At 36.8% G+C, this 23448-nt stretch overlaps 2 protein-coding genes and 1 long non-coding RNA gene across 10 annotated transcripts in view; 2 read left to right on the forward strand and 1 right to left on the reverse strand.

Moving 5' to 3' along the window:
* Cadps2 (calcium dependent secretion activator 2) overlaps positions 1–23448 on the forward strand; it is a 490335-nt gene that overhangs the window by 129864 nt on the left and 337023 nt on the right. The window lies entirely within an intron of this gene.
* Positions 1–23448, reverse strand: part of LOC134474248 (uncharacterized) — a 50339-nt gene that overhangs the window by 23353 nt on the left and 3538 nt on the right. The window contains exon 2 of the long non-coding RNA XR_010044981.1: positions 3307–3430. This is a non-coding gene — a long non-coding RNA (uncharacterized LOC134474248). The remainder of the gene's footprint in view (positions 1–3306; positions 3431–23448) is intronic.
* Positions 8730–23428, forward strand: Rnf148 (ring finger protein 148). The gene is made up of 2 exons (XM_063241503.1): positions 8730–19330; positions 20975–23428. Exon 2 carries the CDS (start codon positions 20987–20989, stop codon positions 21896–21898), a length of 912 nt encoding a protein of 303 aa, XP_063097573.1. The 5' UTR covers positions 8730–19330; positions 20975–20986; the 3' UTR covers positions 21899–23428.

Raw genomic sequence — 23448 nt, forward strand, 5'->3', positions numbered from 1 at the left:
ATCAAAATATCTGTTTCAAGTAAATTACAACCTTCGTCTTGGAATCATTGTATACAGGGAATGAAAGGTTTATGAGATCAAGAAGTTGGTTTTCTTTTGCTGCTTTGGTTTATCCTGCTTTATCCTTGCTCTAGCTTCAGCACCCAGAATTGTGTACATATTGAATGTATGATCTTGATAATAAGTGGAATGAATGAATGAAGCAATTAATAGTGTAGCTCTTCAATGAATGCTTCTTATATTATGTTGGAGGTGTTATGAAAAAAGAGTAGCACGTGACAAGTTATTGATCATGCCAGTATCCAATAACTAAATTATTTTATATGAATTATTACATGAGGCTCCATAGAAATACAAAGGGACATAGCTTTCCAAAAGCTTATGATTTGAGAGAAACACAATATTTGCACAATATTAGGGGAAAATAAACTAGTATTCTTTTAACATTTACATAAAATCACAAGGAAGTGTGCGAATAATTTACTAAGAAAAGATGTAACAAAATGAAATCAGTACTTTTTTAGAAGATACATGAGTGCTTTTTATTTTAAAAATATGCAAATTTTATACTATTGTAATGTAAAATATTTTTAAAATATAAAAATGATTGTGATGGATCCCAGTAGAAAAAGTTTAGTTTGGACTGGATTAACTAGGGGAGCTTTGTGGGGATTGTAGTATTTGACTAAATCTTGGGTTGGGAATAAAAGGCACTCTGGGTTGGAGAACTTTGCTTTTAAGTTTTACTATTTATATGTAACTAAAACTTCCTTTGAGAATGTGAGGTCTACATAATTAGCCTGGTAGAGTTTTCCCCTGATAATAGCTATGTAGGCTTGCTTGCTGATTCATAGAGATAGTCTGTATATATACCAGTATCTCTATAATTATTCCTGTATATTTCCAGAATAATGTAGATTACCTTATATAGGAAAGAAGTTAACAGTTTTTGTCCAATAAAGTCTACTTTTGTTATGTATTAGAAATATTATGGTTATGTTTCATTCTATGTTTAGTACATATTTCAGAAAAGAAACGTGGATGGAATTTATTCTTGACTGTTGGAGAGAAAATGTAAGGCAGATGGCCTCTGCTCCTGTGATGTTAAATAAGCCTTTTTCTGGACAACTGTTGTCAGTGTGATTCTCTACTGAGGGAAGACTTGTCAAATTATTGCCTGTTCTTCTTTTTAAAATTGGTAGTTGTATAAGGCAAAGGTTGGCAAAGCTGCTGATATATCTTAATATTTTGAAGAATAAGTGCCTAAAAAGTCAAACATTTGTCATGGACCTTGAGCAAGTTTTATTTTGGTAGTATAGGAACAAGATTTTTAAAAATAAATAAGACACACACATGCCTTCCCTCCAAATATTCGCTATCAAGTGAAAACATAGACATAAAAATCTAACTATAAGGCAAAATAGCCATAAAAGCAAGATGTCATAGCAGGCTGTTTTGACAAGGGAGACTGAGAAAAAAGGGCCTTGAAGGATGAAAAGAAGTTTATGAGATGGAAAATGGCTAATAGAGGCATTGCAGGATTATGAAGGGAGAGAAGGCCTGTTTGAGCTAAGCTAGCACTATGTGTGGTAATTTATAAATAGATGCGAAATGTGTTATCTTATACTCTCATATGGCTCCTAGAGACAGGCATTACTGCCCCACCCTGCAGATGAGAACTGTGGCAGAGGATGTCTCATCTCCCACAACTAACACATAGCAGAGTGCTGTCCTCAAATTCAGTCACACAGACAAGTGCTTCAGGACACTTGTTTTTGCTAGTGTGATGAGTCCAGACTTTTTCTTCCATAGTGTTTTTTAGGAGAAATTAAACTACCTAATAATTGAAAGAGGGTTTTGTGACCTATGGACCGGAAAAAAATATTAGGGATCTAAATGGGAAAATTTTAATCATCTCTACCTTGCTATTTCTAAGTACTAAGAGCTCACTCAGAGTCCACTGCACTCAGACTTGTCTTAGAAAGTAAAGCTTATGCAAATTTTCAGTGTATATGGGTGGCTTAGGAAGGTCTAGAACCTGCATTAGTTTCAGTTCAACTTAGAAATAGCAGAATCTCTAAGGAGCATTCACATCCACTTGTTCTTTGATCTCCAGTTTCAGTAAGAGAAACTGAGTAGACTGTAAATACAGTGGGACATGTGCTGGTTGTCATTCAAGGGACTCTGCTTGGGTACATTTGTTTTTTTGTTTGTTTTTTTCCTTTTTTGAGTATATTGGCTATTCTCCACTCTTTCCAACCAGAATTCAGTCTAAATGGTTATTATCAAGACGTATTTTGATTTAGCTTCAAAGAAATTAGCAATAGTACCAATTTTTAAACATTAATCTTGTGTTAACTTGTGGGTATTCACAACTTGTGTTAACTTGTGGCTGTTTAAGAGTGCCTAATTTTTCTCAGCAGTTTCTGGTTGACTGGGTGATTTTTCAGGTCTTGAATAGACCTACTCATGAATTTGGCTAGAGTTGCTAGGAAGCTGCGCTCATCTAAGGCTGTCACATAGGTTTTCATGTGTATAGGTTGATCTGGAAAGTTTCAGCTAGAACAACTGAACTCTTCTCTAAGGAGGTGTTCCTCCTCTGTCAGGCCAGCCTCTGCTTCTCAGTAGAAAGTTGCAGGAGAGTAAGAGGAAGCGTATGAAGCCTTCAGGGCTGGTAACTGAGTCTTGATGCTAACGATCTTTAGTTTTGCTGCAATCTGTTTGCCAACTTGTCACTAGGCTCTAGGCTATGCAAGATTCAAGGGGCCTGGAAACAAAGCCCCTGGTAGAAAGACATCCTCTATTCCTTTGCAAGGGAGTATCAGTAGAGAGGGTGGTAATTGGGGCCATTTTACAGTGCACACAGTAGAGACAGGTTAATTTTGTAGGAGAAAAAGCCTGTATAAAGTGTTTCGTGCTAATTCTTGTAAAAGGAGCACTGGTAGTTCTAATCTGTTTGAATTGGAGAACCATAAATTTCAGGTCTGACTCTAGTAGAAAATGAGTCATGGAATGAGGGAAGAGGACTGGAGTGACTAATGTTACTCCTGGAAGCTTGGTATTATTCATTGTTTATAAAAGGAGTCTTCTAAGGTTTTAAACAAACAGGAATACCATTGTGAGCTTTGCTCCTTTTTTTGGCAACAGGGTGCATTTAAATTAGACTGAGGTGGGGAAGTAATATAACGTGAATACTACAAAATTCTAGACTACAAAAATGATAATGAAAATCACAATAAAGTAGGGGAAAGTGTTCGCCCAAGTGTTGTAAGACTGACCATTTTAATCTCTTAGACAGAGGCTTACCTCCGCAGCCTCTCTGGTGCTCCTGTCTGTCTGCCTGCTAGAGATTTTTGATGTCGTGCGTCCTGTCTGTCGTTTCTCCTTTCTCTCACAGAACTGTCCTCTGTCACACATGTGTGGTTGGATTCTGCTTTGAAAACATAGATTCACATGTAGTTGTTGCCAGAACAAGTGTCTTCCCATACTCCCTTATTCCTACAGTGGTAAGGAGCTTCTTCAGACATCTACTTGGCCTGCTCCGGTGTATGAGTGTAAATGTAATGCAGAGACTCAATTTTTAATTTACTTTGTTCTCTGTGTAGCATATTCAGAATTAACTTTCTTAGATTCAGAAACCTTAAGGAAAGTATATTTTAAAATATTTTTCTCTTATTAGTGCATACGTCCTGGAGCATATGTGGGGTAGAGATTAATTTACAAGAGAAATTTAGGAGTAGAAACTAACTATGTTAATGTTTATGAGGAATTACCAGTTTTTAATCAAGGATAATGAAATTTTAAAGTAAAATTTTACAGGAAAAATAAAGTTTTCTGCTTTTAGAAAGTACCTATTATTGGCATTATTTGCATTTTTCTTACTCTCAGTGAACTATTTTGAACCATTGTTCTCTTGATTTCAAATTCTATTATGATGCATTTAGTTCCTTAGAAAAGCCTAGTTACCACTTTTTTAAAGTATTTTTTTAATTCTTTAAAGAAAATAAAAAAGTAAACACAAAAAGCAAAAGAAGTAAAACCAACAAACCCAAAATGATATTGGTTTTCAAAACAGAATGAAACTTAACAATGGTTGTTATATTGCATATTGTTCTTTTTTATCAAAGAAAGAAAAGAAAATTTAAAAAAAATAGAAAAACAGAAAAAAAGGTAGAACAATACCAAACTAAAAAAAAATTAACATCATAAAATTATTAGTTGATATATTACTCATTGTCCTCTTAAAAATAGTTGCCAAAGTCACAAAATCAAAGCATAAATAGTGACTAGACACTCAACATTGACAAGCCCTTCTGTTCAGTGGTCCAACAGAAATTCAGTAATATGGTCATCTATAGTACACACTAATCATACCGTTATAACCTTTTAGAGCATTTTCTTTCCCTTTCACTTTCAGAATATCTATTATACTTTTTGGATCCCTTTATTCTATCAGTTTTTATTATCTTTTACACTAAAGAGACAATGTGATATTTACTAATGTAAGTCTTGTTTATTTCACTAATGAGAATATTCTCAAGTTGCCTCCATTTCCCTATAAAGGCCTGAAGATCATCCTTTTTATAGCTAAGTAGTATTCCATTATACAGAAATACCACATTTTTTTTTGTCCACTCTACAGTTGATGGGCATTTTGGTTGTTTCCAAGATTTAGTTATCACAAACTGTGTTGCTATGAACATGGGTGCACATACATCTCTCTGTGACATGACCTTTTCAATTTTTCAGAGAAAATACCCAGGAAGGAAATAGCTGGATTGAATGGAACCTCCAATCCTAGTTTTTTTTTAGGAATCTCCATACTAATTTCCACAGTGGTTGCACCAGTCTGCACTCACACCAACAGTGGAGCAGTGTTCCTTTTTTCCCTGCAGCTTCATCAAAATTTGTTTATCAGGTGTTTTCTTGATGGCAGTCATTCTTTCCGGGGTGAGATGAAATCTCAATGCTATTTTAATTTGCAGTTCTCAAATGACAAGTGATGGTGAATATTTCTTCATGCATCTATTTGCCATTTGTATATCTTCTTGTGGGGAGCACTTGACCTGGGTGACACCGCGGACTAAGACCCAATAGGCTAGCCCAAACCAGGTCCCTGTGCCTAGCAGTACACGCTAAGGCAGTGAAGCCTTCAGCAGGTTGACTGACCTACAGAGGTGGGCCCACCATAGGCTGCCCCGATCTGTGTCTCCCTTCTACACTGCAGTGAGTGGAAACCCCTAGTCAGCACAATTCAAACAAACTGTAACCAACAAAGAAAGAAACTGCGCATCCTATATATGTCTGTATGGAAGGAACAAAAAATATGAGAAGAGAAGGCAACAAGAAAGGGTCCTCAGTGCCCAATCCTGAGAACACTGATTCAGGAAAGGTAATGCAAAGGAGAATGAGGACAGAAAACATGCAATATCAGGCATGGCACCAATAGAAATAAAGTGATATCTCAAGCTCCTCATAGACAAGTTCCAAACTGAAGTATTTAACCAAGTAAAGCAAGGTATATGTAGAACAGTTAAAGAAATGCTAAGCACCTCCCAAGAAAAAACAGATGGTGGAATGGAAGAAATGAAAAAAAGGGGAGAATTGTTTGATGGAGAAAATAGAGAAAACATAGAATACATGAAGCAGGTTCAAAGAGATTACCAGGAAACTAAAAACTGTATTGAAAGCTGGCATAAGAGCTTGAAAGAAACTAAGGATAGATTATCTGAGCTGGAGGGCAGATTTGTAATGTGGGAGCGTGAAAGGAAAAATTTGTTAAAAATAACAAGGAAATGAGCAGTAACAATACAAAGGATAGAAGATGATAAGAGAATCTATAACTTAAGAATAAAGAATGTGAGAGAAGAAGCAGGAGTACAAACAAAGGAACTGCAAAGGCTATTCACAGAAATAATGAGGGGAAAACTTCCCAAACATAGGAAAAGGGAAAGATGCTCAGATGTATGAGGCATACAGAACTCCAGCCACCTACAATCAAAACAGCTATACCAAGGCATATAATAATTAAGATTCCAGAAATCCAATATAAGAACAGAATAGTAAAAGCTGTCAGAGACAAGAAACAGATCACTTACAAGGGAATACCCATCAGAATTACAGCAGACTTCTCAGCACAAACCATAAAATCTCGAGGAGCATGGGATGAAATAATCCAAGCCTTGACAATAACCTCCAGCCAAGGTTGATCTTTCCTGCACAATTGTCCCCTAAAAATTAATGGAGAAACAAGGTGCTTCCAAGATAAAGAGGAACTGGGGAAATTCGCAACCACTAATCAAACTCTACAGAAAATACTGCAGGACATTCTAAAGAGAGAGAAAAGTACCAGGATCCCAGAACCAATGGTAGAGAGGCCACAATGAATGGAGCAGAAAGTGAAATGAAAAAGACAGACAATTAATGACAGAAAAAGAGCACAACAGAAACAAGGCAAAGAAGGTTGGATATAATTTCGAATGTAAATGGCCTAAATACACTAACAAGGGAAAAAAGAGAGAATCACAGGCAAAGTGGATCAAGAGGTAGGGTCCACCAAGAAGTTCTTTATAGGAAATATAATTAGCCTGAAGAAGGTTATATAGGCCAAAATCAAATATGAGAAAATGGAACCCGAAGTGAAAGGGAACCAGAAAGTAATAGGGATAACTGGGCCAGTATTTATGGATAGGTTGAGCAGACAGGCTTTAATAAATGAAGAAATATAACTAGAAATCCAACCCAAGCATGAGAAAGTACAAAAATACTTAGGTAAATAGCAGGTTGCCCCCCAATATAAAACCATGAGTGATGGGGAGACCCAAAAACACACAGTTCATTCTTTGGAGTAAAGTGGAGGAATAGTCTTAAAAAAAAAAAAAAAAACAGAAATATATAGCTAATAGTGTATCAGGAATTAAAACCCTTATTACTTGCACCACTCTGCTTGGTTGCAACTGGTTCCATCCTAGTTTGTATACAAGCACTGGATCAGAGGCCACAGACAGCTGTCCCAAAGATATCAGGTCATAGTACAGTGGTCATCTTTAATTTCCTATTAACTCCATCAGGATCCCTGTATGACTTATACTGTTGTATCATGACTGATCTGCTTGTTTGAATACTGCTTATTATTATAGATTTTAGTCAAAACTGTTAGGTTGCTGGTATCAAGTTGAGGCGTATAGACAACTATACTGAAAATGACAATGATTCACCACAGTATCCATTCTGATTTGATTACTACCTGTGTTTGTAGCTCTACACTATCTACAAAGTTGTATTTCTGTTAATTCTGTTATGTACTGATATGTTCAATTATACTTTATCTGATGATATAACCAATTCTGTTGATGGTAACAAGAAACAGCACAGTAACCATGGTAGAACTCTTTATACAGCAGTTTTAGATATCTTTTTAGTTTTATGTGTTTATAGGAATATGTTTAGTTCTGTCCTGCTTTGTTCTGTTTCTCCCTCTAATATAGAAAGGATAGAAATACATGTTAAGACTCATGCTTGCATAAAACCTATAAACAGTTTATGAGAACTGATCTTATGACACCTGATGAAATGAACAAATACTTCGAAGGAAAAAAAGGGGCACTGCAGTACCCAGTGCTGATTCTGGAGTGTTTTGATGTGAAATCCAGCAATATTATTAATCTTTGCTCAGAAAGATTTTAATCTAATAAGTTTTGTTAGATCTCAGCCTAAATGAAGGTATGGATAAATGCGTACATGTCTCAGTGTATAGGATTGATAGCCATAATACTTAGTTTTTGTTGTGGAAAACTAAGTGGAATAGAACTAGTGGAATAGAACTGTTTGCAGTCTCCCTGGTTGAATTCCCATTTATATGTTCCACTTCTGTATCTTGAACAGTTATTTGTAGGGGGACCATATGTATACATCAACTAGTGATTTATTACTGTTTATTTCTTTTCTTTGAAAGGATGTACTATTTCTGCCCATTTTCTGTTCTATGTTTCTCTAAATAAAAAAATAAAGAAGGTATCTTTTTTCCAGTGAGCATGTTTAGCTCCATTGTCAAATATAAAGTGGCTGAGTGTCTTTGTAGTCGTGTTTGCATCTTCTAATCTGTTCCATTGATCCTCAGGTCTTTTTCTTTGCCAGTACCATGCTGATTTTATTACTGTGGCTTTGTAATATAGTTTCAAGTCAGGAATTGAAATGCCTCCTGTCTTGCCTTTGTTGCCCAGAATCGCTTTTGCTATTCCAGGTTTCTTCTGTTTCCAAATGAATTTTAGAAATATTTTCTCTAGATCTGTAAGGTATGTTAATGATATTTTGACTGGGATTGCATTGAATCTGTATAACAGTTTTAGGAGCATGGCCATTTTCACAATGTTGGTTCTCCTATCCAAGAGCAAGGAATATCCTTCTGTTTTCTAATATCCTCTTCAATCTCTTTTTTAGAGTAGTATAATTTTCAGCATATAGATCTTTTACATTCTTGGTTAGTTTGATTCTTAAGTATCTGACTTTTTAAAATGCTATTGTGAAAGGCAATATTTCCATAATTTCTTTCTCAGTTAGTTTTATTTGTGTACAGGAATGCTATTAATTTTTAAGTATTGACTTTGTATCCAGCTATGCTGCTGAATTTGTTTATTACCTCTAGTAGTCTCTTAATAGGGTTTTTGGGGTCTCCTATATAGAATATCATGTCATCTATAAATAATGATAATTTAACTTCTTATTTTCCTATTTTTATTCCTTTTATTTCTCCCTCTTGTCTGATTGTTCTGGCTAATATTTCTAGAACTATATTGAATAGGAGTGGTGATAGTAGCCATCCTCATCTTGTTCCTGATGTTAGAGTGAAGGCTTTCAATTTTTGTTCATTTAGTATAATGTTGGCTATTTCTTTTTCATAGATGGCCTTTATGAGATTGAGGTACTTACCATCTATTCTGAGCTTCTGCAGAGTTTTTATCATGAAAAGGTTTTGGACTTTTATCAAAAGCTTTTTCTTTGTCTATTAAGATGATCATGTGGTTTTTATTTTTGGCTCTGTTGATGTGATGTATTACATTTATTGATTTTCATATGTTGAACCATCCCTGCATGGAATAAATCCCACTTGGTCGTGGTGTATAATCTTCTTAATGACTTGCTGCATTCTATTTGTCAATATTTCATGAAGAATCTTTGCATCAATGTTCATTAGTGAGATTAGCTTATAGTTCTGCTTTTTGGTTGGGTCTTTCTCTGGTTTTGGTATCAGAGAGATACTTGCCTCCAGGAATTATTTAGGGAGGACTGCTTCACTTTCAATTTCATTGAAGAATTTAAGGAGTATGGGCTTTAAATCTTCTCTAAATTTTCGTATTCTTCATATAGAATTCAGCAGTGAATCCATTAGGAACTGGAATTTTCTTTGTTGGTTAATTTTTAATTTTTTTGATTTTTGATTTCAGTAGCTCATACTGCATTACTCAAAATTCTTATGTCTTCTTGATTGAGCTTTGGTAGTTCATATGCTTCTAGAAATCTGGCCATTTCCTCTATGCTTTCCATTCTGTGTGAATAGAGATTTTCAAAGTATGTGTTCGTGATTTTTTGAATTTCCATGGGATCTGAAGTAATTTCCTTCTTTTCAGTCCTTATTGCATGGATTTTTTTTCTTTTTCTTGATAAGGTTGGCTAGAGGTTTATCAATTTTATTTATTCTTTTAAAAAAACAGCTCTGTTAATTCTTTGTAATTTTTTTGTTGTTTTTTGTTTATGTTTCCCTCTTAGGACTGCTTTCATTGCATCCCATAAGTTACAGTATTTTGTGTCTGCATTTGCCTTGTATTTTAGGTATTGTTTTATTTCTTCGTTGATTTCATCTGCAACCCATTGGTTGTTCAGAAGGTTCAGAAGTTGTTATTTAATTTCCATATATTTTTGCAGGTTTTGCAGATTTTTTGCCATTGATTTTCCATTTTAGTGCACTACGATCAGATATTATGCATGGGATAATCTCATCCCCTTTCTATTTACTTAAGAATGTTTTATGAGTTAATATGTATTCTGTTTTGGAGAACATCCCATGTGCAACTGAGAGGAATGTATTTTTTGATGTGGTCAGGTGAACACTCTGTAAACATCCACTAAGTCCCTTTGTTCACTGGTATGATTCAGTTCTATTATTTCTTTGCTGACTTTTTGTCTAGTTGATCTATCTTTTTGTGACAGTGGGGTGTCAAGGTCTTCTATTACAATTGTGTTCTTGTGTTTTTGGTTTTTCATGTCCATTAGTGTTTGTCTTATATAGTTGGGTGCTCCTGTATTTGGTGTATATGTATATTTATAATTCTTAATCCTTCCTCATGTAGTTTTCCACTTACAAGTATGTAGTGACTTTCTTTATCTCTTTTAATCCCTTTAGGTTTGAAATTCACTTTGTCTGCAAACAGAATAGCTAACCCTGCTTTTTTCTGGGTTCCTGTTTCCTGGAATACTGTTTTCCATCCTTTGACTTTTAGTCTATGAGTTTCTTTTTGAGTCAGATGTGTGTCTTGTATGCAGCATATTGTGAGGTCCTGTTTCTTAATGCATTTTGTCAACCTCTTTCTTCTGACATGTGAATTGAGCCCATTTACATTTATGGGTAACAATGATATGTACTGTCTTGACTTTGCCATATTGTATTCCTGCTGTTAGTTTCCTGCTTTCCTTCCTTGTTTAATTCCTTAAACAAGAAACCTGGTGTTTTTTTTTTTTTTTTTCTAGAGATTGTGGTCATTTTATCTCTAGATAGCATGTCTTTGAATATTGTCTCTAGGGTTGGTTTGGTAGAGATGGATTTCTGCAGTAGTTGTTTGTCATGGAAGTATCCTCTTCATTAAAATTGAAAGACAGTTTTACTGGGCACATCAGTCTGGGTTTAAAGTTGTTTTCTTTTAGAGCTCGATATACTTCACTCCAAGCTCATCTTAACCTGAAGGTTTGTGCTGAGAAGTCTGCCATGATTCTAACAGACTTTCCTTGATAGGTGAGTTTTGTCTTTTCTCTAACAGCTTTTAGTATGTTTTTAGGCTGTATGTCTGGGATCTTAATTATTATATGTCTGGGTGTAGATTTATGTTGGTTATGACTGTTTGGTGGTCTATATGCCTCAGTTATTTATATATCAGATTTTTCCCCATGTTTAGGAAACTTTTTGCTATTCCTCCTTTGAATAACTTATTTATGTCCTTTGCATTGTCTCCTGCATCCTCACTGAAGCCTATTAGTATTGCATTGTTTCTCTTGGCATCATCTTGAAGCTGCTGGATTGTCATTTCATGCTGCTTTGTTGTTTTTTAAGTTCTATTGTTTCATGGTCACTCTCTGCAAGTCTATCCTCAATGTCTGAAATTCTGTTCTCAGCTTCATTTAAACGGTTTTGCCAGCTTTCAGTAGAATTTTTTGTTTCTTGGATATCTCTTTGAATTTGTTTTATGGATTCTGCTTGTTTTCTGCATTGTTCATTCAAAGTTGCAATCAATTTCCCATGCTCCTGTAATTATTTTTATCTATTTCTTCCCTAGCTATGTTGAGCTATGTTAAGACATTACTTCTGATTGGATTTCCCCTATAGCATCATGGATTTGTTTCTTTACTTCATTTGCTTTCTTTTCAGAGATTTCTGGTGTATGACTTTTGAAGTCCTCTATTTCATTATCACCTGTTCTTGTTCCTGATGGACTAGATGTTTGAGATTGCATTTTGGTTTTTCGTTTTGTCATTTTCACCTTCTTGGCCAATATCTGGTTATTTAATCCCAATAGTCACAACTGTCAGCAGCTTATGTCCTAGGACTTACTGTGTGATTGATGTCTGCGTGATTGTTGGGTACATTGTGACTGGAACCACCAAGTCCTCTGTCAAATCATCACTGCCAGTCTACTGCAGTTCAGGGTTTTTGGAGGGAGAGACTAAGCAGTGCTTAGTCTAAGAGATTGAGAGGGTAGCTCAGGGCGATGGGCCAAGCCAGGGTGGTGCCAGGACACAGGCTAGGCTCTGCGGCCCAAGCCAGAGTGGAGTACAGTAGTTGCCCTCTGGACCAATGGTGGTGGTGGGAGGAGGTGGAGGCACATAGACCCAGCTCAGAGGCCTGAGCAGGGATGGAACACAGCAGTAGCCCTCTGACCGCCAGAGGTGGGAGGGTGCCAAGGCCCACAGGCTTGGCTCAGAGGCTCAAGCCAGGGTGGAGCCTGGTGGTTGCCCTCTGGCTGGTGGCAGTGAGAGGGTGCTGAGGCGCACAGGCTCTGCTCAGCAGCCTGAGCTGGGGTGGAGAGTGGCAGGTGGAGGTGGAAGTGTGCTGATGTGTGTAGCTAGTTACACTTTTGAGCTTAAATGTAAAACAGTTGTATTTTTTGGATTGCTAGAGATTTTTCATAATGTTATAAGCCAGGATACTTCACTTTGGTAATATGATGAAGCCCTTCCTGTTTTCCCTACAACTTAGAGATGCTATCTAATGCAATAAAAATTTATTTAGTAGTTTTTTTCTGTATTACAGTGGAGGTTTCTGGAAGTGTGAGGATTTTTACTAGTAGAGGTTAAGAAGCAGATAAATATCAGTCATATTTTTTTCTTTCTCTTTTTTTTTTTGTACTGGGAATCAAAGTCAGGACCTTGTGCTTGCCAGGCAAGCACTTGTGCCGATCAGCTATATCCCCAGCCCTCAAGATTTTAAAAGAAATCTGAAAATTATATAGTATGTGCAAGTATACTCTGTGTTTGTGTGTGTGTGATTCTTTTTCTCCTGCCTAAGTGATTCTGTCCTTAGGGGCAGGATTATGTAGTGTCGGGTCACTTAATATAGACTCTTGTGCATGTTAGCATCTCATGTATAGCACGTAGGACATATTTGTTGTGTTTAATCATTAAATATTATGCATTTGATTTTATTCCAGAAGTTTAGAGTATGTATTTATCATTTCATACACCTGCTGATTTTCTAGTTTGTGTTTTACTTCATTGGTTGTAAGGCACTGATATTGTCTTGATTACTTTTCTCTCCTTATTGAGACAAAACACTTGATGCCCAATGTGAAGCAAGGAAAGTCTTATTTAGCTTAGAGTTTTTGGAGGTTTCAGTCCATACTCAGCTGGCTCCAAGGAAGAGTTGTGTGGCTGAGGGGCAGCCATTCATGGCAGCTGCAAAGGGTAAGAGCCAAAGGGCAAGAAGGGAAAAACACACCTTCTTCACTGGTTTATATTGTGTGCTGGCTCCACCCTTGGGCAGGTGCAGCTCTCACATCGCCAGTCTCAGTGCTAGACAATGGACTAGTCTCAAACGCTAGATTCAGCCACCTCCACCACTGCATGAGGTTTGGAGGTGACCTAGACACAAACTATAACAGATATTGTCACCTTTCCTTTGGTTGTGTGTTCAGCTGGAAAAACTCTTCTCCCCAGTAAGGAAAAGTATGATCAACCTAAGCCAGTCACAGGAATCGCACCCAGATTTTCTAACAATTCCATTAAATGGGTTTGTGCAGTAGTTCTAGCTAAAGAGACACTAAGGGAAATTTGATTAATTCCTGGAAAAATTTTCTTTCTTTCCTTTTTTTTTTTTTTCTCACTTGCTCATTCTGACCTAAGAAGACTCTTGGATCTAATTCTGATAAAATAAACATAATTAGTAATCACATCTATGGAACTAATTGATTGCCCTAGTAGATTTCTATTTCTACTCCAGGAAAACTTGAGAATTTGAGACACATTAAAGATGTTGTTTTTGACAGATGTATTAATGATTATCAAATTTAATTGCTCTTAAATTAAACTGCAAATTTAAGAGCCAGATGTTACAGTCTAAAAGAGATAAGCAACTTTTCTGATAGTTCCCTTCTCCCAAGTCTGTTCCATTAGCACAAACTTTCTTTTACATTATTGATGTGTTAAACTGTCTACCTCCTTATCATGTGGGACTACTCAAGATATTTTTTTTACCAACATCTTTGGCCTCTGTTTACTCTGTGTGAAAGCTCTGCTCAGTTGTGATGAACAAAAATATCTCCAGCAATAGCTAAATATCCACTAGAAGATGAAATTAGCTCCCCTTCAGAACCACTGTTTTGTTGGTAGAAAACTGTTTCCTAAGGAGCATTTTGTCCTAAAACTGGGTCAAAAGAGAAGCGAAGGTTCTAATTATTATTGCCTTAGTCACTTCACTGGTTAGAAAAATACAATGGAGTTACTAAGTTTCTATGAATTGCTGCCTTCAATGAGCCTTTAATAATATGTCTTGACTCAAAATAAAGCTATGATTTAAATTTCTCACCCTTCAAAAAATCAGCAAATCAGAAAAGCAGTATCAGAATTACATTATTTTTCAATTTCATCCCCAGAGGTTAATTATCACAAAGTATTTAATAGCTCCTAAAATGGTGATTTTAAACTGTATTTAGGCTTCAGTTTGTTAATGTTAATTGATAAGAAATAAGGAATTCACATTCCATTTAAACATGGAAAAATGTATCTATAAGAATGGTTCAGACATGAAGTGAATCATGCCCAAAGAAAAGTGTAGGAATGGGGAAATCTGACCAATTTTTATTTTTAAAAGCAAATTTGAACTAAAATCTTATGGGGCCAGGTATTATGGGTGTTATAGTCAGGGGTTGTGCAGAGAACAATTAGAATCAGGACATGAAATTTATAATACTATTGTTATGATGGTCACAGAATTAACACAAGAAAATGTGGAAAATTTATCTGCAAAACTAAAGAAAGAATAACCAAGGCCTGAAACCCATAGCAGTGTCCCATATGAGTCCAGATGAAGACACAGAGCTTATAACAGTGCCTTCCACAAGTTGAACTGGAGATCTAGAGCCCACAAGAAGGACTCACACCAGTCTCTTTTACAGATCCATGATGGGAGGGCACAAAGATCAGTGATGGAAGCCAGAAAGTCCATTCCAGCGGGGTGAAGGAGCTGTGCTGGTAGGTTGAGGGTACTATGCTGGAGCCGAGAAGTCATGCTCGTAATAAAGACCAGGGCTAGAGAAAAAAATGATGGCTTGCTAGGGGACTGGATGCAGAGTCTCTGTGGAGAAATCAGATCATATGCTAGAATATGACAACATGGAGAAGGCCAGAAGAATGGATCGTGATTCTTGTTAACTAAGGCATTAACTGAAGGGAAAAATAAAACTAGGAAGAGGAAAGAAAAGCACGGGTGGAGAGCTGAAGCCTGATGAGCTCACTGAGACCCGTTCCATGCTGTACTAGGCATGCCTGAAGGATCCAAGGTCATGCTGAGACCGCGGCTGCCAATAACGGGAGTCAGCAAATCCCAGGCCCTTAATGGAAGGACATGGTGCAGTGAGCAGTGAATCCCAGGGGAAGAGCTATATTGGCTCTCAACGACTGCTGGAAATTGGGACCTGGAGCCCCACGAAGCAGCCAGAGCCACCTGGCTGTGCCAGAGGGGACTGTGAGAAGCTCCTGGGCTCTGAAGCCAGACACCATGTAGTTTTCTGACCGATCTGTGCTGTGCTGGGAATGCAATGAAGACATGCAGCTCAGTGTGCAGAGGACCCAAGAGGAAGATCTGCATTGATTCCTGGTAAGTGCTAGGGACTGGGTCCTGCAGCTGGTGTCGCTGGCTGGAGGACATCTTAGAATTGGGCAGAGCCTGGCATTGCGGCAGTGTCAAAGACACAGAGAGTACTGATGCAGGACATCTTGGAGTTGGGCAGAGTCCGGCCCCGCAGTGACGTCAGATAGTTGCCCCTGGTGCAGAGAGCTCTGGTGGAGGACAGCTGGGAGTTGGGCAGAGCCCAGCGCCACGGTGACATCAGCCAGCTGCCCCTGGCACAAAGAGAACTGGCAGGGTCAGCTGGGGCTGAGCTATGCCTCTGGTTGGGACCCAATAAGCAGGTACAAAATTGTCGCGACTCTGTGACATCCACAAGGACAGCCTAATTTGCAGGTTGACTGGCACAGAGACTCAAGGCTAACCTGCACAGTCCCTGCATCCCTGCATGTACCTCAGATAACAGAAAATTGGGGAGGGCACCAAAAACTCCAGTCAGCATGCTTCAGAAAGACCCTAAGCAATACAGAGAGGGCCAGAGACCCCCCAGGACACACCAGTCTGAAAGAAACCAGAAACATGACAAGAAATAGAAATAAAATCTCCTGCTGCCAAACCTGGGAAAACAAGCCCAGGAGAAGTAAATACAGAAGAGAACCAGCACAGTAACCATCCAATACTAGATACAGCATCAGTGGGTATTCAGAAATACCTTCATGACCTCATAGATGAATTTCAAACTGTACTTCTAATCCAAGTGAAGCAAGATATAAAGAGATTAATTAAAGAAATGATAAGCCTCTCCCAAGAGAACACAGATGGAAGAACAGAGGAAATCAGAAAGGAAAGAGAAACCTCTGATGAAAAATTTAAACATAACCTAGAATACATGAAACAGATCCAAAGAGATTACCAGGAAACTAAAAACTCCGGTGAAAACTGGCAAGATGCCTTGACAGAAACTAAACTTAGCCTTTTGAAACTTGAAGAGAGATTTATGATATATAATCACGAAAGAAAAGACCTCTTAAAAATAATGAGGAACCAGAAAGAAACAATTCAAAGGCTAGAAGACTATAAAAGGATACATAAGAATAAAGCACGTGAGGAAGCAGGAGTAACCAAAAATGAACTACAGAGAATATTCACAGATATATTAAAGGAAAACTTCCCAAGCATAGGAAAAAGAAATGATATCCAGATAAATGAAGCATACAGAACTCCAGCCACCTAAACCAAAACAGATCTACATCCAGACATATAATAATCAAGATTCCAGAAACCCACTAAAAGCAGCCAGGGAAGAGAAGCAGATTACCTACAACGGAAAAATTATCAAAATAACAACAGACTTATCAACACAAACTCTCAAGTTGAGAAGAGCCTGGGGGGAAATAGTCCAAGCCCCAAAAGAAAATAATTTGCAACCAAGACTGATGTCCCCTCTCTCAAAATTAATGGAGAAATAAGATGTTTCCAAGAAAAGGAGGAACTGTGGGAGTTCATGGCCACCAACCCAACCCTACAAAGAATGCTGAAAGACATTTCAGAGAGAGAGAGGAAGGAATACCAGGATTCCAGCAACAGTGGCAGAGAGGCCTCAATGAATGGGGCAGACAGTGGAGTGAGGGAGTAGGTGGACAAATTATAGCAGTAAAGTGGAGTAGCAGACATGAGACAGAGATGGTAAGCTATGATCTTTAATATAGATAGCCTTGATACACTAAAATAAAAAAAAAAAAACATGCAGAGTAGATTAGGAGGCAGGCTCCATCAAGATGCTCTGAATGGGAAATACAGTCAACCGGAAGGAGGGTTAATAAACTGAAAGTCAAAGATGAGAAAGCAAAGCTATATATGACAGAAAACCAGAGAGAAATAAGGACAAGTCATCCAGCAGCCACAGATAGATTGGAAAGCTATGACACTTTTGTGCAGTGTAGAACTATACAGCTGGAAGGAAGAAAAAGCCTATGACTTCAGTGAGTAAAGGAGTACAGCTCAAGACCAAGCCCAGGGGTAGAAAGGTTCAGCAGCACTCAGATAGACAATGGACTGGCTCCCTAATCTAAAAACTAAAGGGGCTAGTGAGACCCAAAACATACAAAGCATCCTGAGAAGGGGAAAAGTGAAAAATAGCCTAAAAAAGGAAGACAGAGGTCATTGTTAATAGTGTATCAGGATTTAAAAGTCATAGTAGTCTTATCACTCTGTTTAGTTTGATTTTATTTTGTTGCGGTCTGTTCACTCATATCAGATTTGAGGGCATAGACATCTAACCCAAAAATAGCAGGCTTTACATGGTAACTATCCTTAGTTTCCTATTTATAAAGTGAAACCCTGTATTACTTACATTGTCTTACTATGACTGATCTTATTTGAATCTGGTTTGTTAGACCGCGGTTTTGCCTTGGCTTATTTTATTCAAATTTAGTATGTTTGATAGTATCTTGTCTAAAAGTAGAGGCAACTGCTCTTAAGATGACAAGATATAAAAGATATCCATACCAGTTTTGATTATTAACTGCTCTCAAGTCCTACAATGTTTTTAAAGTTGTGTTTTTATAAAAATAGCTATGTAATACTATGCTTAACTATATTAAGCCTGATGATATGGACAAGTTGAAAATAACAAGAGAAAGCATAGTAATTACAGTAGATCACCTAATATTTTGGTCTTATGTGTCTTTTTCATTGCATGTTTTTCTAGGAATTTGTTTTCTTGTCTTATTATGATCTGTTTTTCCCTATAATACAGAGAGGATAGATATACATGTAGAAATTCACACATGGGAAGAATTTTTAAACTATTTATGGGAACAGATTATATAATGCAAGATGTAATGAACAGATACTCTGAAGAGGAAGAGACACTAAGAAACCCAATGCTAATTCTGTAACATTATGATATAAAATCTAGCAATACTATTATTCACTGTTCAGAGTGATATTAGTCTAGTCTCTTAAGTTTAATTTCAGCATACATAAAGATAAGGAAAGCTAGTATGAAGAGAATGAGAGGCATTATGGTAGTCATTATTGACTTCCCCAATGTCAGATCTTGAAGACCTAAAGAGCCTTCATCATCCTGTAGTGATTTGATTAGTTCTATAATATGCAGTATGTATTCAATGTGTGCGAAGATGGGGACAACTATTTGGAAGAAAATGAGAGATAATAAGATAGACAGTGAAGATCTCCAGTGGACTTGCTTTGAAATCTGTATTTCTTTAAATTGTTTCTTTATAAACTATTTTGTTCTGTTTTGATATATTTAATCTTACCCTCTTTAAGATAAAAAACAAGTGTGTAGGACTGATAACCATATTACTAAGTTTTTGTTGGATCATTGAGCAGAACTGTTGGCAGTGTCACTATTTGAATGTCACTTTATATGCTTTAATTTTGTAGCCTGAACAACTATTTCTAAGATGACAATATGTAACTTATCAACTAGTGATTTCTTACTGTTTATTTTTCTGTAATTCTGTATTATTTCTACCCTTTTTTTCCTCCATGTATTTTTTTTTGTTTGTTTCTTTTTCCTTAAATAAATAAATAAAGACTTGGGCTGTCCTGAAAAGCACCACAGCCATCCTTAGCCACATGGAGGCCCCAAGCTTCTCTGACAACAAGCACAGTCAAGTACATGCCAGGAAGCCAGCATTATGATCTCATTCTGGAGACCAATCAGCAAACAGCTTCCCCCCTGTAACCAGCAAGCAGTGCTCAATGTGAGGACCAGAGCTTCTCCAGGAGAACCAGTGGCTCAACCAGCAACATGTAGGAGAACCCACAATGCCTCAACGCACCTCAGTGCGCCTCAGTGCGCCTCAGTGTCTCAATATCTCAATGCCTAGCTACTCTTTCTTCACATCTCTATTTATGCTAGCAACTTTCTTCAAGTGAAACATCTATGCTCAGCACCATGGTGATGTAATCCAGCTGGGGTTAAGTTTGCTACCAGTTCTTAATCCATAACAATGGGAACATAAAAAAGCTTTGAGTCAACATGACAGAACTCTCCCAACATGACTATGTTTTAAACAAATTTGAGTCTATATTGCTAATGAGCAGAGATTTTCTTTTTGTATTCTCAGAGCTTGCAGTATGTCTGGTACATATGGATAGGCACCATAGTAGATAATTTTTTGAATGAATATTGTCAGTTTGTTGACTGTGACAGAGACTCCAGGTGAGAATTTAAATAAAAGCTAATGGATAGTTTGAAAGATATTTAAGTCACTTTCCAGGCTGAGAATCTTAAAGTGTATGTCTCTTAGGGACATAATCTAGAGGTCTCAGTCTAGCATTTAGGAACCTAAATAATATGATTAATCTTTGCCTTTACCACTTCATCATCTTTACTAAGCTCATTGTTTTCAGATCCTTTAACTTGCTTTGTTCCTTATTGTCATAGAATCTTGAAGGTGCCATTTCCCGTGTCTGAAATCTCCAGTTTTTGTTTTGTAGCTGATTTATTTTGAAAGGCTCAGACTAGATATTACTTTCTTAGAGAAGTTTGCCCTGATCTGCAGTGCTAACTTTGAACCCTTTTTCATTTATTGTCTTTTGATATTTTGTCCCTATTTGCAAAGTCACACGCAATTTTAAGTGAAATGTGTTGATTTGTTTCAAATCTATCATATCATACGCTCATAAGGATAGGATCTTTCCTGCTTTCTTTTCTAATATTAGCCCACACTTAGAATTTGAAGCACATGGTAGGTTCTTAGCAACTGCTTCAGTGAATGAAGTTGCATTTGCTGAAAGATCTGTCTTGTCAGACTTGTCAGTCTGTACTCCATTTCTGTCATGTTCCACTTAACACTGGAAGGAAGTGGGAATGATTTGTTATCATTTCCCTCAGAGGGACAGATCAGTTTATAAGGAAATGTACGTAAGACCTGGCACCTTATCTGGTATGTTATTAATACATGATTCATTTCTATCTTGTCTTAAAATAGGAAAAAAGTAGTATAAAATGGTCAAGTACTTTTTCAATATATTCATACGTAGGAAAAGAAAACTCAAGGGTTTTAAAGAAATACTTATGTATACATTGCTTTACATATGTGTGTATATATGTATATATATCTTGACTCCTTGTTTTATACCTTTTTAGCCAATTGAATTTCGTTTTACAGTGCAGTACTATAAACTCCTGGATTGGTTTAACTACCTCTGATGTCACAATTTCTTCATTAAGAAGTCATAATTTTCTTGAAAATACCTAATAGTAAAAACTCTTGCTCTTTTGTCTCATCATCAGAAAAACACTCAAAATATAAATGCCAGAAGGAACAAAATGTCTTTGATCCACACAGACTTCCTCCATTTGTGTGCTTTAGCAATCTGCTGCCAGTAATTGAAGCTATCAAACGTCTTTATTTTTATGACTGATGTTGTTTTGTTTTCTATCAGTAGGCAAATAGAAGGATGAACCCACATAGATTTAATCCTCCATCTCCTAGTTCTGTTTCATCTCTGTTCTTGAGATTTAGCATCCTTCTGTTACTCAGCCTTCCTGACGCCAAAGGAAAAGCAATATGGACAGCTCATCTGAACATAACATTCCAGGTAGGAAATCGGATCATATCAGAACTAGGAGAAAATGGAGTGTTTGGGAATCATTCTCCTCTGGAAAGTGTGTCTGGTGCAGTGGTACTTCCTGAAGGATGGAATCAGAATGCTTGTAATCCATTCACCAATTTCAGCAGACCTGAAAAGGCAGACTCTTGGGTGGCCCTCATTGAAAGAGGAGGCTGTACTTTTACACATAAAATCAATGTGGCAGCAGAGAAGGGAGCAAATGGAGTGATCATCTTTAACTATCCAGGTACTGGCAACAAAGTATTTCCTATGTCTCACCAGGGAACAGAAAACATAGTGGCAGTGATGATAGGCAACCTCAAAGGCATGGAACTATTGCACTTGATTCAGAAAGGAGTCTATGTGAACATCATCATCAAAGTGGGAAGAATGCATATGCCTTGGCTGAGCCAGTGTGTCATGTTTTTGTTTACCTTTGTGTCAGCCACAGTTGCTTACATTTGCTTGTACTGTGCCTGGACATCTGATATATCCGTTGCTTACACCAGAAGGCGAAGACAAGTAAAGGCTGATGTGAAGAAAGCTATTGGTCAACTTCAGCTTCGAGTGCTCAGAGAAGGGCATAAGGAGGTAGATCCACATGAGGACACTTGTGTAGTTTGTTTCGATGCATACAAACCACAAGATGTAGTACGTATTTTAACTTGCAAACATTTTTTCCATAAGACGTGCATTGACCCCTGGCTTTTAGCCCATAGGACATGTCCCATGTGTAAATGTGACATTCTCAAACGTTGAAGCACAGAAAAACATCTGAAGATGTAAGCAAGTCTCTCCAAAGATTGAGATGACATCAATTATCTTACGTCAATTTATATGGAGAGAAAGTGTCAAATCAGCTTCTGTACCCAGCTACCAAAGAAGATGAATTTCTGTGTTGTAAAAATAAAATTCCATTTCATTCCCAGATATTTGGATGTTGTCTTTCTAATAAGTTCTAGTTGTTACGTATCTTTGCTTTTCTTCAAATAAGGACATTAGTATATGTTATAGACAATGTGATCTTTATCAACAAGTTACTAATTATGAATCAGTTCAATGGGGAAAATTTCTATTTTAAACTTTCCATTTTTAAAATACTAATTTTTGTGCTTTTTTTCAGATTTTCCTTAATTTTTGGTCTTTCAAAACATGCATTTCGGGTCATTAAACTTCATTACAATTAATTCACCTTGGTCAGTTAATTTTAATATCCAGAAAAATTTCCTTATCAGAGCAAGTAAATGGGTGATTAATATATTCTAAATAATTATTTTATATAATAGTACTTTTGGTTAAGTAGCTAAAGCTATAAATTATTATTGGCCTTAGAGCAGCAGTACAAAAATTTACCTCTATTTGCCAAAACTCTAAATCCTAACATAGTGAATCAGTTACAGTAGATTTCCCTTCTAGAAATGTCCTTACTGGATTTTTTTTTTCCTTCTCTAAATGTCAGTGAATATTTCTTGGCTTGGGATTTGTATAATAAAGCTGGAATTTTACGCAGTTGTTTTTTCTCTTTTCTAGTTGATGAATAAACACCTATCTAACAATGAAAGAGCTGAAGGACTTGGGTTTTGTTTGAATAAAAATCACTCTTTCCAGATAACATGCTAAACCTTTGATGTCAGATTTAGATGATGCCTGGAGAATCTACACAGCATGTACTACAGATTTAAGAATAGGAACTTGTGTATACATGCAATAAAATTAATGGCCTTACAGAAAGTGAACTGTTATAAGCTGAAGAAGTCACATCAATATACTATCCTATTATGACATATTTTATTGGCTCTGTAGAGCCTTTGTCTTTTTTTTTTTTTTGCTTCAAGTTATGATGTTGTTGATTCACGTTTTATAAAAATTACCAACTGTCTTATCCTGATGAGACCTAAGTAAAACTGTCTCTAACCACCAAATGCACAGAGGCAGTGATGTTTATGTTTGAGGTAAAGGTTTTTGGTTTTTGTTTCTCACCTACTGAAAAGCAACCACTCAAATGTATGCAGCAGCTGTGGCTGACCATGTTCCTTTATAAACCATTCTTTAGCTTTAAAACCACATTGTGCATTGACATGAGGGTAGCAAAATGTAGAGAAAACTGATAGTGTATGTTGGCTGTTCCATTTGGAACATTGAGTTTGGCCAAAATTTGTGTTAACATCAATTTATGGCCTTTAACCATTGCTGCTGTCAGTGGTCAGCTTTAAATGTGAACCTTGCAATTTTTCTTTTTGAAATCAATAGTTCTTTTATGTTTAGAAAAATGAATTTTACTCAACTAATACTACTGTACTTAATCTTTT

This window comes from Cavia porcellus, unplaced genomic scaffold (assembly GCF_034190915.1).
Source record: "Cavia porcellus strain 051 isolate PalLab524CR breed Dunkin Hartley unplaced genomic scaffold, mCavPor4.1 scaffold_2, whole genome shotgun sequence".
Lineage (NCBI taxonomy): Eukaryota > Metazoa > Chordata > Mammalia > Rodentia > Caviidae > Cavia > Cavia porcellus.

Coding starts and splice junctions, on each gene's coding strand:
- Rnf148 (XM_063241503.1), top strand. CDS start 20,987: ATGAACCCACATAGATTTAATCCTCCATCTCCTAGTTCTGTTTCATCT.